The following is a 16,004-nucleotide window of genomic DNA, read 5'->3' on the forward strand; positions in this document are numbered from 1 at the left end:
AGGGCAGATTTCATCCCTGAAGCGGGTGGGGGGTTCAGCGGGGAGCTGTCAGCGCCGCAACCCGGCCCCACAGGCCTCCGCCGGGCCGTTGCCCGCGGCCGTTGCCCGCGGCCGTTGCCCGCGGCCGTTGCCCGCGGCCGTTGCCCGCGGCCGTTGCCCGCGGCCGTTGCCCGCGGCCGTTGCCCGCGGCCGTTGCCCGCGGCCGTTGCCCGCCGCCGTTGCCCGCGGCCGTTGCCTGGCGACGCCGCCGCTTTCCCGCCGCGGCCGGGCCCGCAGCATGGCGGAACCCGCCGGGCCGCCCCCGCCGGCCGTTTTCTTCGGGGCCGTAGCGCCGGGTAACCCGGTGGTAGACAGCTTGGAAGCCGAGCTGCGAGACGTCCTGAGCTCCCTGCGACGGCTGAGAGGCGAGGGGGAGGCCGAACCGCAGCAGCACGACCTGCACCGCCGCGGGTAGGGGCTGTCTCCTCATCGTCTCCGCGTCGCCAACCGCTCTGGGAACCGCTCGCCGTTCCCGCCTGCCCTTGCCTCAAAACTTCCCCTTCCCTCACGGCTCCCCTCTTTCTTCCTTCGCTCTCCGCCTCCAGCCCCTTCCCCTCGGTCTCCCCTTCCCTCACCCGCGTCCCACAGGCCAGGCAGCCCCTTCCCTCCCTGTTGTTCACCTGTGCCAAAACGCCCGCAACCCGCCTTCCCCCCCCCCTTTTTTTTTAATAATTATCCCCCTTCCAAAACCTGAACACCCCCCTTTTTTCAGCACTTCCTAGAAGTGAAGGCTTCATGGGAAAAGCACGAGGTGGTGTGGAAGTTGGCAGCACCGCTGTTGGCTGTATCAGAGCTGCCTGAGCTTTCTGGTAGGAAAATCCCTTCCCAGTGCTGGAGCAACTGGCAGCCCACCAGCATGTGGTACTGCATGCGAGGGTGAATACTTGTGGGCACGTACGTGCCTTTAAAAGATGCGTTCGCAGTAGGGCTACGTGAGGATAACGCCACACAGCTCTTTCCGTGCATATGTCTGTGTCTACGTTGGTGTATTTTTATACACATAGATGCAGGCAGAGCATATGGCAAGTATAATTGCGCATATTTGTTTGCTCGCATACATGCATATCTGTGGGTATGCATAAATCTAGATTTTGTAATGCAGTTAAGATAGAGCAACTGGAATGGGTGTATGATTCATAGTGCGTGCATATGTCTTGTACAGACTGTGCATTTCTCATGTAGCTCTCCCTATTGCATTTAGGCACATTATGAGGTAAGAGTTCAACTGCTTCTTCTAAGGTAAATGGTTGGTTTTCTATCGTTATTATCTGAGCAGCGTCCTATTCTAAATTTACAACATAAACCCCAAAAGTTTCCCAGGTTACCAAAATTTAATTCAAAACCAGCACAGGAGTTAGGTTACAGGGTGGTTAGTTTATCTCTTAGGTGCAGCTTCTACCCTTATGTATTTCACTCAGTACTTTCCTAGATGTAGTCCACAAATGACCCTTCCCCAAAGAAGCTGTGTACATTTTCAGGAGGTGCTCAGATTCTGCAGCCTGGCATTTGTCTGCACTGAAGATCTCTCCTTTTCTAAGCTATCTGGATTTCTAATTTATTTATGTGGCATGTTCATCCTCAGGTCTAGGTCTAGATCTATCATACAGGTATCAGTCCCCAGGCTTTTTCCTCTAGTGTTTTGAATCTCAGTATGTTGCCTTTTCATATTGCTTCAGCAGCTGATTTCAGTCCTTTGCTATTTTTAAGCCTTTCTGTAGCTTTAGACTTTTTTTTTTGCTTTAGCTGCTCTGTACTCTTTACTTTGAAAGTTATCCCCTCTAGGCCCCTTAGAAGAAGGAATGCCACTCAGCTGCTTCAGACACCACCAAAATCGCTGATAATGAACACATTTATTGTATCTTCTACACATTCATCGTATCTTCCGGTTGGGAGTTGGGCACCCTGAATCTGATCTGTTTGCAATGTCATGCCAAGTTACCAGTTTTTGTGAACAGTGTCTTCAAGCCTTTCTTTACTTTGCCCTCTGGAATATTTTGACCTGAGTAGGCTCTGCCTTATTCAAACTGGTACTCTGTAGATGTGACCCATGTCCACACATAACTTGGTTGGCATGAGAGCATTTTCTCATCCGAAGAATTCTGCAGCGTTCATCATGGAGCTGAGAACTAACGCTACCTCGGTCTTGATCACAGAAGTCACTGGTAGTGATGATCCATACCAAAATTCCAGAGCATTGAGAACATCATGTAACACGAAGCTCCCAGTAGCTCTGCATCCTCCCATGTTCTTCATTTGTATAGGGTCAGTACAGAGGTAGAAGACTGAAAATCTGATTATTAGCGTTATGTTCAGGCAGCTAGCAAAGTCATGAGTATTTTTTTGTGACTGTGAAATTTCAGGGTTGTTTCTCCCTTGCCTTATTGTTTGATAACTCAAAAATGGAGTGTGTGCTGCTTGTAGAACCAGCCTTAGTCTAGTTGCTCCTAACAATTTCTGAAGGTAATGGCTATTACAGATGCTTTCCTAAATGCTCTAAAGACTGCTTGCTGTGTCATTTGTCAAGCTACTTTTCCTGGCATGGGTTGACATCAAAGTGTTCTTGTTATTTGAGGAGCAAGAAAACCAGCTTCCACAGGGCAAGTATGTTCAGTTTAGAAAAATAATATTGTCAGCTTCCTTCCTCCAATGCTGTCAGCCTTTGGTGTTGATAAGGCAACAGTAAGGCTGTAATTTAGGTACTTACAATGTTCTAATGTAAAAAACAAAAATTACTGAGGACCTGCCCTGTACTGGAATCACGAATCTTTTCAATCAGAAGAAGTAGCAATCAAAAGTATTTTTCCCTCAACTAAACAAGGAGTTGTTTTACCCCATTCCTCTGGGCAACGGGGCCATCAAAAGATTACCTTGAACTATTGATTTTCTCTCATGTTGTGTGGCTTAGCCACCCTTATTTAATGATATCTTTTGATCAGTATCAGAGAATTCTTTACTGCCTGTAGTAAAGACTTTTGGCCCAGAAGTATAGCCATGTGGGCCTTACCCTGTGCACACTATTACAGGTTGACCTTAGGGAAATTTTTTTTATTATTCATAGAGTGGTTGGAAACTTCACCTCTGAGCTCCCACAGCCCAGTATTTTTTTTAAGAAATCACTTGCTTAACTTGTTATTCTGGTGTCCTACAGCCTGTTTAAAGGAAAGGCTGATGAGCTGTTTGGGAAGTGTCTCACTCTCCTCCTTTGTCTGTGTCAAAGAAACATTCCTGTGTCATGAACTCAACTTGTAGTTAGTCATGGCATTGTAGCAGATAAGGTTTACCTTAATGTTCCCATTGAAGCTGAAAGTCTAGTCAGATTTGTCACTACTTTAGTAATTTATTACAGATTTGTTACTTGCTTATCACATCGAAGAATCTCATGTTAATATGAACATTTAAAACAAAAAATCAAGATGACCATTACTGGGGACTTTCCAGCTGATCAGTCTTAAAGAAATTTATTAGTCTCACCTTCCAGAGCTTTATCCACAGTCATTCTTACTATCAGTAACTTTACAGTCCTACAACCCGATAATTACCTTTTTTTTTTTAACTTCTTTCTCCCTCCACCCCAGAGTATCCATCAAAACTTTTGGACTCTGTAAGTCTTTTCCTAACCTTCTTCCTTTGATGGTCCAAGGGAACTCTGCTCAGATGCGTAAGATTCCTACACTCTGCAGCCTGTTTTGGGTTTGTGTGGTGGGGTTTTGATGGCAGGGGAGGGGCTGCAGGGCTGGGTCCTGTGAGAAGCTTCTAGAAGCTTCCCTGGCTCCAAGCTGGACCCAGCTCTGGCCCAGGGCCGAGCCCATCAGTGACAGTGGAAACACCTGTGGGAGAGCAGATTTAAGAGGGGAAACCTGCAGTGAGTGGGGGATTGGAATGTGAAGCCCCTGTACAGATACCAGGTCAATGAAGGAGGGCAGGAGGGTTGCCGGAGGAGGGGATGCCCACCTGCAGCCCCGGGGAGAGAGGAGCCCACGCTGGAGCAGGGGGATGGATGCCCCCCAAGATGGCTGCCGCTCCATGGGAAAGCCCACGCTGGAGCAGGCTGTGCCTGAAGGACTGCAGCCTGTGGAAGGGACCCATGCTGGAGCAGTCTGGGAAGAACTGCAGCCTGAGGGAAGGACCCATGTTGGAGAATTTGTGGAGGACTGTCTCCTGTGGGAGGGACCCCATGCTGGAGCAGGGGATGAGGGAGGAGTCCTCCCCCTGAGGAGGAAGGAGCGGCAGAGACAAGGTGTGAGGAACTGACCCCAGCCCCCATTCCCCGTCCCCCTGCGCTGCCAAGGGAAGGAGGTGGAGAATTCAGGAATGAAATTAAGCCCAGGAAGAAGGGAGGGGTGGGTAAAGGTGTTTTGAGATTCGCTTTTACTTCCTATTATCCTTGTTTTGATTTGATTGGTAGTAAATTAAATTGATTTTGTTTTTTCCTCAAGTTGAGCCTGAGTTTTGCCTGTGACCATAAGTGGTGAGTGATCCCTCCCTGTCCTTGTTTTGACCCACAAGTGAGTGTTTCTTTATATTTCCTCCTCATCTCACTGGGGCCAGAGGTGGGAGCGAGAGAGTGAGTGGCTTTGTGGTGCTTTGTTACCGGCTGGGCTTAAACCACGACATAGCCTCTTTGCAGATTTATGCTTACTAACTGGAGTGGGGTACTTCTCTCAGTATAAGTCAGCAGCCACCCAGGCTGTTAATTGCTTATGGATGGACCAGGAGGGACTCATTCCCCATTTGGAAGGTGCTCTTCATTAAACTGGGCTATGGTTTCCTTTAAAAACATAATGCCTTAGAACATTTTACCCAGATTGTTGCTTTTGGCCTAGTTTGTGCTGTTACTGCATTTTTCATTTAGGATACACCTCTAGAATGTCCTACTTATTTCTTCACTACTTTCAAGAACTAAGAATTGTGCCGAGATGGTACTTTTAGGAAAAAAAAAGGATTATGACTGCTGTAATTCTTTGGTGCAAAGATAATTTTGACTGGTTTCTCATACAGCCATCTGTTTCACCTTGAAATGTGAAGGTGGCTTACAGCCTTCTGTGTGGAAAAAATGATGGTACTTATTGTGCTTTTTTTTTTTTACTGGGAGCTGTCTTATAAGCTGAAATGAAGAGTTGTCTGGGAGACTGTGAGAATGGATTCCAAGTTCCTGAATGTCAGAAAACTGTTTAAGAAAGTGTCTTGCATTCTAGTCTACCATCACTGTTTTGAGAGATTGAAAAGTTCCGCTACCTCACACCAGTAAGGATAAGGTTTACATATGAGAATTCAGCTAGAAGGTGATTTTCAAACATTAATTCCGCTCTCTTCAGTTGTTTTCCTTCCCTATAAATTGCTACCTGTGAATAATTTAGCTTTTGTGGTTTCACAAGGCACTCTTTACTGAGGTTTCTGTACAAGTGATTTGTTAAGAGAATAAATGTAAGAGAGGCCTGGAACTGTCCACACTGTCAATACTATTAATAATTTGGTAACAGGATTTTTTTCTGAAAAATCCCTGTGCTTATTATCAGTCTGTCTGATCAATTATTGTTTTCCACTTTGAATATAGCTTTCTTGAAGTCTAGGGTGGGCAACTTGTACATGAGGGCACTAGCCCATCAAAGAGCAGTCAGAAGGTGCCGTAATACTGGTGTGATGTAGTCAGTTCCTCTGTAGAGGAGGCAAACTGCTTAAAGCCAGTTACCTTTTATGGGAGGCTTGCTGGTTCTGCCAAGTAATTTGTTACACGAAGTCATCCTTGATGACAACTGTGGCTAGAATAACAGGCAGAGGCAACAGAAGAGTATTGCAGCTATTGCCATGAAATCCTTTCTGTTTTAACAAATGTGTCATTTGCTTCTCTCTGAATCCTACCCTTTATGATTTAAAATTCCTGAACATTTCATGCCAAATGCAGTTCACGCTAGAGGCTTTTTACTGACTTTCTTCTTTTGTGATTCATGGTATAGCTCTGTATACCATAGCTCTATATACTTTATAGCTCTATGGTTTATTCCATGGCTACCAGTTCCCAACTTTGCTGCTACCTGGCATGCATTGTTATTTTGGGATCTTTTTTCCTTCTCTTAGCATTTGTAATTTCCAGTCCAATAATTGCTGTGAGCTGTAATTCACTGAGTTTCTTTAAAATATCAAATTGCTTCTTCAAACAGAATTTTTCAAATACTAGCTGAAAGGTGCGGCAGATTTTCCACTTGTGACCATGTTTGAACAATGCAAGGGGATTAATACTAAGACATTTTAATAAGAATTTACACAGGAGAAAATTCATCCTATTTTAAACATGTGATAAAAACTCATGACAGAAATGAAACCCAGAAATGTCCTTGGCTGCCTGTTAAATCCAGTTTTAATGATCACTTGTTTTGAAGTATGTAGAGGTTCAAATAGATTTGGAAGAAAGGCGTTTTCACAATTTGAAGTTTTCCTGATTTGTTTACTTGTTATATCTTGTTTACAGTTTAATCTGAAACCTTATCTCCTCTATCTTTTTTAGAGCAAATACTTTGTTTAATATTTGGATCAAATATAAGCCTCGACTGCCAGAGTGGTATTACACTGAAAAACTTCTGAAAGTTGGTGATTCCCTTGCTCAGATCAAAGTAAGTCATATGAAAACAGAAAAGGCTCAGTCACAGTCTTTGTTTCATTATGTTTCTATGCCACTTTAATTTTTAATCATTTTTACTGGAAGCTATTTAGAAAGTAACAAGAACTTTTACAGAATAATTCCAGTGAGAGCTGGTGGTTTGTATCTCTTTCTTATTATTGTAAAATTGCTCTGTTTTTTGATATATTTTCTATATCTGTATTTTCTATGCACCCATTGCCTTTTTAAACACCCCAAAATCTTTCTTTAATATTTGTTTGATGTTTCAGCGTGGTAGAGTACAATATCTGACTGTGCCTATAGGTGCTGCTTAAGTACAAATTGATAATGAGAGCAGTGGTGGTTTGTTCCACTGAAATGTCAACTCAGTGCTCAGTTAACCAAATGTGAACGTAAAGAATGGTCAGGAGAGGAACAGAGAACAAATACCAGAGTGCATTTACACATCATACAACTGTATGTATCAACGATGCTCCTGCATCTTGAATTCTGTGTGCACTTCTGGTCTCCTCCAAAAAAGTAAATTGCAACTAAAAAAGATGCGGGAGCTAGTTTGTTGAAGACTTTGAGAGTATTTGGGGGGATGTTTCACTACACGATAACTCTATTTTTATACTCTTACCTAGACAGCTGTTATTGGCTACTGTTGGAGATGGGATACTGGGCTAGTAACTATTGGTCTAACTCAATAAGGCTGTTATTGTGTTATATTCTTAAATAATAGTTGTCTGTTGTGTCTGCTGGGGAAAAAAAGTCCTCAAAGGTGTGCTACTTATTACCTCAATGATATTTGTGTCAGAAGATCATGTCGTAAAATCTGGGGCTTTCAAGGGTAATTACTAAACAACACTCAGAAGCAGCTTATAGATGTACAGTTGAAAGCTAGTTGCAAGTCATTGCTTTTAGAATTGAAGAAGGATGTGTGGTCCTGAGTGATACAGTTATGAACCAGAAATACTGAAGGATTACAGAATAATAGGTTAATTTATTATAAAGGTTCAATACTTGAAAACTTGCTTGAGAGAACACACTTAAAGTTTGTAGAGAATTAGCATAACTTGGAGTAAGGGACAGCTGCTGAATAGATGTTATCTGCTTAGTGTGATTTTGTGTTTGTAATGATCCATCAGTGGATTTTTCTACTTTCTGGCACAAACATGAGAAGATATTTATTTGGTCAATAATACTTTCCTAGCTTAAAACTCTGGCTATTTAGTCTGTCTGGGTTACGAGGCAGTCAAGTATATTTACCCTAGAAAAGAAGAGGGCATAATTGGAAATGTATCAAGATGGCTTGAGGGGCCATCTTTTGGAGGAACACATCCAGTGAAATTGTTCTTCCACTATTATGTCCTTTGCTTATGGAATCCAGCAAGGATAAATGCTATTTTATGCTATTTATGGAAAGTGTATATATGTGGCTACTAGGTGAGCTTTTCCACAGACCACGGCAAAGGTATGAGTATTATGCAGATGTTACAAAGTCTTGCATATCTTTCACTGCATCTGCCCTAAAGAATTCCACAAAAGTGGCCTGCCTTCTGAATAAAGAACAGCAAGCTGGAGCTAAACTTCAGCAGCCCTCAACGCTTATTGGTAGGTTGAAGAAGGCATATAGAAGAGTCAATAACTGTGGATCCATTATAATTGGAGGTATAGGGTCATGGTGTAGGTTTGGGAATACTCATAGAAATTCTTAACCTTCAATAACTGTATTTGTTAATACCCTCTTTATTGACTAGGCAATTCCATTCATGTTTTCTTCATGTTCATGTTTTCCTCAAGTTTTCATAACTTCTGGGCCCTAGGAATTGCTTAGAATATTGCATGAAGCTTTTAGTGCTTGGGAACTGCTGCTCTCACAGCATACTCAGTAAGGTTATTTCAAATGCATCAAACCCTTCTCTCTGTATTTTACACTGGCTTCCCATAGCACAACTCAAATGTAGTAATTTGGTCCTTATGTTCAAGGTGCTTAATGACCTGGCCCTAGATTGCGTAAAAGTAGTCTAGAATTCTGAGTAAAGACTTCTGCTTGTGACTTCAATCCTCTAGTGTAATGTGGTTTTCTGCAGTAAAGATGAAGTTATCAGCGTTGTTGAAAAAGTTGTTTTGCTGGCCAGCCTAAAACTTTGAAATGAGCTGTCTTTGGAACTCACATTTCTATGTGCATTTCTTTGACTTTACAAACTTAGTTTTCATTCTATGAAATTTTTTCCCTGGAGAAAAAAAGGAACTAAAACCATGAGATGGATGTTATTTATAGATTTTAATGCATTACTGGAAAGATGAATGTGGTGTAACACCAAGTTAAGCAGGCTAAAGCCTATTCCGTAAGTATCCCTCTTGACTCCTAGTTGAAAACTACTGGTGATTATTTCAAATTTTAAGCCGCCTTTATGTTATATAATACTTAATGGTGTGTAGTCTTTAAAAATGACTTACTGAATATGAGTAGTCAATGGGTAAGCAGCAACTTAACTTTCTGTCCTGCTATTTTTTTTAATGCCTTCTCACTTTAGATTCCTTCCTATTATACATCTGCTATGTATCTTTTAGGACACACCTAAATTCATTATGTCATATATCTGGAAAGTAGTTAGCGCATTAGTCATCATACTCATCAGTACTGACTCATTTTTTTCCCCCCTCCCCCTCTGCCTGTATCTGCCTGGTCATATACATATATTTTAAACTGTTTGGGAGAGAAATTACCTTTTTGTTCTATATCAGTAACTAGGTTAATAGTATTCTGATGCATGACTTTGGATTTAAAGAGTTATCACAGCCTGAATCTAGCTATTTGATGATACAAATGACTGTCTGCCCATAGCCGTCTGTGGAAAGTAAAAGTTTCGGTGCATGGCTGCTGCTTTCACACAGCAAAGAGGACAATAGGGCCATGTGAGTTAGACTCCTCAGATGATTAAAAATTCAAGGTAAGTGTTAGTGTGGTGGTAGAAATTTATATTTAAAAAAGTGAGTGCGAGGAAATACTTCTGAATTTCTGTGACTAAACACTAAAGGATCATTTTTACGAATACAAATTAGTTACTTTTTCCCGCAGAATTTATCATGATTGGGGGTGTGTGTGTAGAATTAGCGAAGCTGGTAGAGAAACCTCTAAATAATCTTTGCTGCAGGAAGTGGTGGAGGTGATTCAGTAAATGGCACTTCTTCATCTGAGTCAGAGCTGAACCATAGACTCAGCATGATGTTAGAGTGGCTCAACATGCTGTTGGGGAGCTCTGTTTTGAATGGGACATAAAGCTCAACATCCTGTTTCTTAACAGTTCTTAAAGACCCAGTGGCAATTTCTGGTCTATTAATGCTGACTTCTTGGCCACATGTAAATTCCGGTTGTCGCTTGTTTAATTTTTTTTAGTGTGTCTTATTCTTCCTCTTCTCTTCATCTCTGCTTCTATTAAAAAAAGGGGGTGGACATCAGGGAAATGGGAGAGAGAAGCGATGATGTCTGTATATTGTTTGTGAAGTTCTACATTATGAAGTACTCTTCTCAGAAGTGTAGTATCATTATCATTATTTTGCAAAGCTGCAGGACATTCCAGGAACCCTTTGAGTTTATTACATTAACCCAGGATCATACTTTACAATTGTTCTTTGATATGTCATATTTATGATTAAAATAAACAGAAAATCCCAAACCACAAGCTCTTTTAAGTACATCAACCTCTCATATAGTGAGTGTTCACATGAGAAATTACATTGCTAAATGTTTGTACAAAACTTTAGTGTTTTACCTCCAGCTGCTCTTTCACATTGATAAATTTTTTTACATAAAGATAATAAAAATATGTTTTATAGAAACCAAAGTGTAATATACAAACTATAAAAAGAACATATTATTCTTTCTTCAGGAATATAAGTTGGCACTTCGGCAGTGCTATGGAAGATACCTTCAGCAGTTCATTTCTATAAACCTTGATGATATAAATGATGCGCATCAATTTAAATCCACCTTTTTTCCAAATGGTTTCAGAGACAAAAATGCAGCATTTACGGTAGGTAATTTTTTATTTTTTTGTCAAAGACATTCACAGATTCAAAATAAGTAGCCTATTTTATTCTCCACAAATGTACTTCTTATTAATTAAATGTTAACATTAACTAATCTTTAGTAGTTTGTCAATGTAGATTGTGTTGAGATTTAACAGTCATATGTATGGTGTGAACATCCAGAGTTGATGTACATTTTTGAGGATATAAGTGCTTATGCTGTTGTGGCATAAGCCAACTACTATCGACTTAACGTTAAAAAGGCAATTTTCTCTGAACAGGTTATTCTGTAACTGTCTACAGCAGTTTTTGCTCTGAAACAGTTGCTATTAACTGCTGTCAGAATCAGGATGTGGGCAAAATTTGATAACTGTCCTGCAATTGTAGAAATTTGTGTGGTGTGATCTAAGAACTGGGCAGAGCACAGGAGAATTAAAACATGGTACTGTAGTTTGTACTATAAACGTGCAAAAATACTAAATGTAAAAAAAGCAGCATTGTATTACTATCAATAGCTTATTTGCTCACTATGAACAAAAGAGGCAGCATGCTGAATAGTTTTATAAGTGCTCTAAGCTCTGGGAAGCTGAGTGACCTCAAGAGTATGTTGCCATCTTTTTGTGTTAATTGCTTATCAAGGTAGGGGCTTGCAATTTATAATTTCTTATCCATGAAAGAGAGTGTTTGAGTAGGTATAAGGGGAATGCTAAAAACATGTTAGATGTTACCTTAAGCAGTTCTTCGCTGAGAAGCTCTGTTTTCAGCACATGGTGGATTTTTTAAAACAAACTAATGCAAGTTATTCTGTGATCAAGAACAGAAAAGGAAACTGCAGGCATCTCCTGTGTATTGAGCTAATCAAATTCATATTCTTCTAGTCAGAGTTAGATTGTAAATAGGTGTTTAGTGGGGAGAAAAAAGCACAGTTCACTTAAAAGCTAGAAGCAGATGTCATGATAGAAAAGATACTCTGTTTATATATATATCTTTTTCAAACATAGTTCAGCTTCCTAGAGAGAATATGATCAAAGACTATGTTAATCCATTTTATTTGGTTTTTAAAAAAATGCCTTGTAAATAAATTTGAAGTTCCAGAGATGGTTTCTCCTGTTTTCTATATGTCTGCCTAGACCTTGAACCAATCATAGTGCCAGATGTTATCATGAGTCTATACTAAAATGCCTGTTTTGTAACTTGGCATTTAGACACTGAGATATCCCTAAATTATCAGGTATGGAATCTAGCCTGACAATGATCTTTACAATTGGAAATGGATAATGATAATGTGTCAAATGATTACATCTAAAGGCTTTATATGTAAATTTTTTTTGCCAGGTTTCTGTAGCTAGCTTTTGTTTTTTAATGTGACACTAAGGAGATAATAGAAATGGAGTTCCAGGGCTTTAAACTTCCAGTTTCAGTGAGTTAAATGCAAAAAAAAAAAAATAATTTCAAATATTACCAGGTTAGTAGGCTTCTGAGAGGTTGATAGGTACTGACTGGCTGTGTCCCACTTAGCTTGTTTTCTCACGTGTTGGTTTCTTCAGGTGATACTGTGCTCTAGATGAGCCTGAGATCACATTATGTGAGGTATTACAAGGAAGAGAAGGAACAAAGCATCTGTAGAAAAGTTACAAGTGAGAAATAAGATATCTGTGATACAGATGGAGAAGTGCAGGAAAGTTAAGACTTGCCTTAATTTAGAGAGGACTTCTACAGAGAAGCCAAGAATTAAATCCAGATTCTTTGAATATCAGTTTAATGCCTCATTCATCCTTTCTCCCTACGCCCCTTTCAGCAGCTCTAGTGTACTAGCTGCATTTTTGTCCTGTGACACAGTGGAAATGGACCCAGGCTAATTGTACAGCAGCCTTAAAGCTTTAGCACTCTTTCCATATTCTAATGCTCCTTTCAGTGTCACGCTGATTTTTTTTTTTCTGGTATGCTTGATCTTTACATAGTCACCATTTTGTTCTACTTTGATGTGAAACTGACATATGCATCTATTTTAACTGTATACATTAATTTAATGTATGTTTCCATGTATTTTAGTTCCATGCTTTGCAAGAGAGAAATATTTGCATTTATCAGATGATTTGCAGCAGTGACAGAAATCTTCAGAATCCAGAGTCCCTGCAGACTTGTTTCAATGTCTTGTCCTCATTACGACTCACTATGCAAGTGGCTCTACCTCAGGAGAATTTCTGTTGGCTTATCTACAATGGTACCTCAGACTTTCCATTTACATTTCTTTTGCTAAGCAAACCTGAAGAGGGAAACTTTATACGTATTCTTTAAGGTCAACCTAAGGGTCATGAATAAATCTCTAGAGAGTCTTCAATCACAGCAGGTTTTTTGTAATTTTTTGGTTTTTTTCTAAAATAAGGGATTTTTACATTGAAGCTTCTACATAGTATGCCTTTTTCAAGTGGACTGTTGTAAAAGTAATAGTTTTTTCATCATAACTGATCAGTGTACTAATAAAATGAAATCTAACAGCATAATAAGGACATTTCAGTGCACTCTAATTAAAAAAAACTTCAAGATTTTTTGGTCAATAAAATGTTTGTGTTAGAGTTTGGTTTGGGTTTTTTGGGTTTTTTTGGTTTTTCAAAAAGGGCATTGCAGATGTAATGTCAGTCTTTTTCTACTTATATCTTTGTATTTTTTAAATTAACTTTAAGGCTAGAGTTAATAGTAGAACTATTCTAAAAAAATGCTATATGACATTTAAGAATTTGAATCTCTGATTTTAGTGTGCTACTTATAAATGCTTGAATTAGCAAAAAAATTGAGGAAAAAATGGAACTTCTGTGAACTAGATACAGAGAATTGTGTATCAAAATTTTTATTTCAAGAGCAACAACAGTATATTTTTGCTTTAAAAGGCAATGTTATTTAGTCAAAAGTCAAAAGACTATTATTAATTTGTTCTACTGTGGTCAATGGTTGCAATATAAATTAAGGAGATATGTTTTTAATTTAATTTTGGAAAATTTACTTTCTCCAAGGTATGACTGGTCAAAATTCTTACTGGGACTGCTATTGCCCTCAGTCCCTACTTTTGAGGTGTCGTTTTTGTTTGTCTGTTTCTATGGGAGAAGAATTAATACTGATATACTCACCTGCCATTCTCAAGTCCCACTACCTGTGTGCGAGACAGGTCTTTGTACAAAACTTAGCCAATAGACTCATCTGATTAGAAGTAGGCAAGAACTCAGATTTTTCCCCAGTTACTGAGCATTTTTCTGTAATTTCTGGAGTAGATTTTGTGCCTCATTACACATTTGACTGATAAAAAGAAATCTTCCTAATGCTTGCTTCATTCTTGCTTATTGGCATAATAACACCCTTCTAGGTAAGACAGTTGACATTGTGATGTCTCCTGCTGCCACAGGTGTCCTTTTCTGAACATTTATACAGACAGAAGAATAGACTCCCCCCCCCCCCCCCCCCCGCCAAACTGCACTATCTTTTATACTTCCAGGGCTGATTTTTGAAAAGCAATTTTGTGACATAGCCTATATTAAGTAAAATTTTGACAGGACTTTATTTGTAAGTCACTTTGATGCTCTTGAAAGCTCTAGTCACAATCAATTTTCTTTGTTTCACTTATCATACTTAATATCACATAATGGTGTTGTCTGCGAGGACAGTGCCATGACAGACTAAAAGATTCATGTAAGGTAAGGTCTGTGAGGAGAGCTAATATTTTCTTTAAAGCGGATAAAAATAAGATTTCTTTTTTCTCTATCAGTTACTTAATTTGTTATAGTACATTTCTAAAAGATTTCATTCTTTTGTTATACTACTTCATTGCATAGGTATTTTTGAAGCCAGTATGACCCAAGAATTTAAGAGCTTTATCTTCTCTAATTTAAAAGTAGTTACAGAAAAATCATTAGTTTATTTTTCAGCCTCTGGAAATAACCCAGATATTAAGAAAAACTTTCAGTTGGTTAGCTTAACAGATTTAATGTAGGATTATGGAACTTGCCTGTTTTTCATTTATTTTAATTTATTTTTGCAGGTACTATTCATATTTACACCATATGCAGACATTTGATGATGATAGGTCAGTCAGCTAAGGTATGGCAAAATAAATAGAAACATTTGAAAAATTTACAGAAGATTGGAAAATGCACCTGTATTTTGCATAACACTGTACCCTGACTTTTCTATTTCAATGTCATTGCCAATAGTAGCACTTTGTCATAAGGGAATAAAATGTCTAGGTTGCAAAATGGCCGATTTCTAAGCCCTCCTGCCTTTGTCACTCTGCTCCTTCCTCAGCTGTGGGATAGACCCCAGCATAATGTCTCGCTGGTCTTAGAGATGGATGGGGTATGTTAGACTGTTTCAGAGGATTCTAGATGCTTGGTTTTGGACAACTGTAGCAAGCCCCAAGAATTGGCCTTTTGTTTCTTAAAATGTGGAAATGTACTGACACCTGGTGGCTAGGTTTTTAGTTGTAAATACTTGATAAAAATGATCTGGCCTTCTCCCCCTGCCCTTTTCTTTTTAACTATGAATGTAATTTTTGTTTGTCTTGGCTTTACTTTTTTCTCCTAGAACTTGTACATAGTCTGACTCAGCCTTAATCCGGTATATTTTCTTATCTGTTGGTTATATTAATCTTTCATGGAGCAGGAAAGATATTTTTTCTTTGAACATCTTTTATTGAAATCAGAGGTGATTTAGCACCTCCTTTAACAGAGGAGTTGATCATAGGTATTTCAGATTCTTTAAATTCAGACAAAAAGAAAACTTGTATATTGACTTAATTTAGGACTAAGGTTGTGCATATTTTGTGTACCTCGGAGAAAAGCTGACCTGAAGAAAATACAAGGGGAAGATACTGTTCAATCAATTTAGTAGGACTAATTCTTAAAATTAAACTGCTGACTATGTTGGCCCTGAAGTTAAGAGCTGATAGTATAGTTCCATAGTTGTAAATTATTCTAAGCGCAGGCTGTCACCAAAGAAGGCAGACTCCATTGCATCCCAAATAAGCTTGCTGATCTAGTTGAAAACTAACTTAGAAAAAAATGGTCACCAGAGCTGATACAAAGGAGAGGGATAACTCTCAAGAGCAGATGAGAGAAGGGTTGGACCTCTGTCTGGTGGCAAGGCTGTAGTGAACTGGAGTGGTTAAGGTAGTTTGGAGCCTAAAATATAATGCTTGACCACAGTTTCAGATAGGAAAAACCCAATAATATTCAGGAGGAATGCATTGTAGTCAATAAAACATGTTAAAAATTAATACAATTTCTGTGATTTCCCCCCTCCTTTTTAATTTGTCCTACCAGGTGAGGATAAGTCTTTGTATGTG

The 16,004-nt window shown here is 39.4% G+C and overlaps 1 protein-coding gene across 1 annotated transcript in view; it reads left to right on the plus strand.

The window, feature by feature from the left end:
• The first annotated feature begins 277 nt into the window (after positions 1-277).
• The window catches only part of CFAP54 (cilia and flagella associated protein 54), a 112,620-nt gene continuing 96,893 nt past the window's right edge, over positions 278-16,004 (plus strand). The window contains exons 1-5 of the mRNA XM_049792263.1: positions 278-450; positions 6,542-6,647; positions 10,534-10,677; positions 12,725-12,896; positions 14,703-14,761. Of these exons, the coding sequence (XP_049648220.1) occupies positions 278-450; positions 6,542-6,647; positions 10,534-10,677; positions 12,725-12,896; positions 14,703-14,761 (654 nt within the window). The remainder of the gene's footprint in view (positions 451-6,541; positions 6,648-10,533; positions 10,678-12,724; positions 12,897-14,702; positions 14,762-16,004) is intronic.

This window comes from Accipiter gentilis, chromosome 34 (assembly GCF_929443795.1).
Source record: "Accipiter gentilis chromosome 34, bAccGen1.1, whole genome shotgun sequence".
Taxonomy (NCBI): domain Eukaryota; kingdom Metazoa; phylum Chordata; class Aves; order Accipitriformes; family Accipitridae; genus Astur; species Astur gentilis.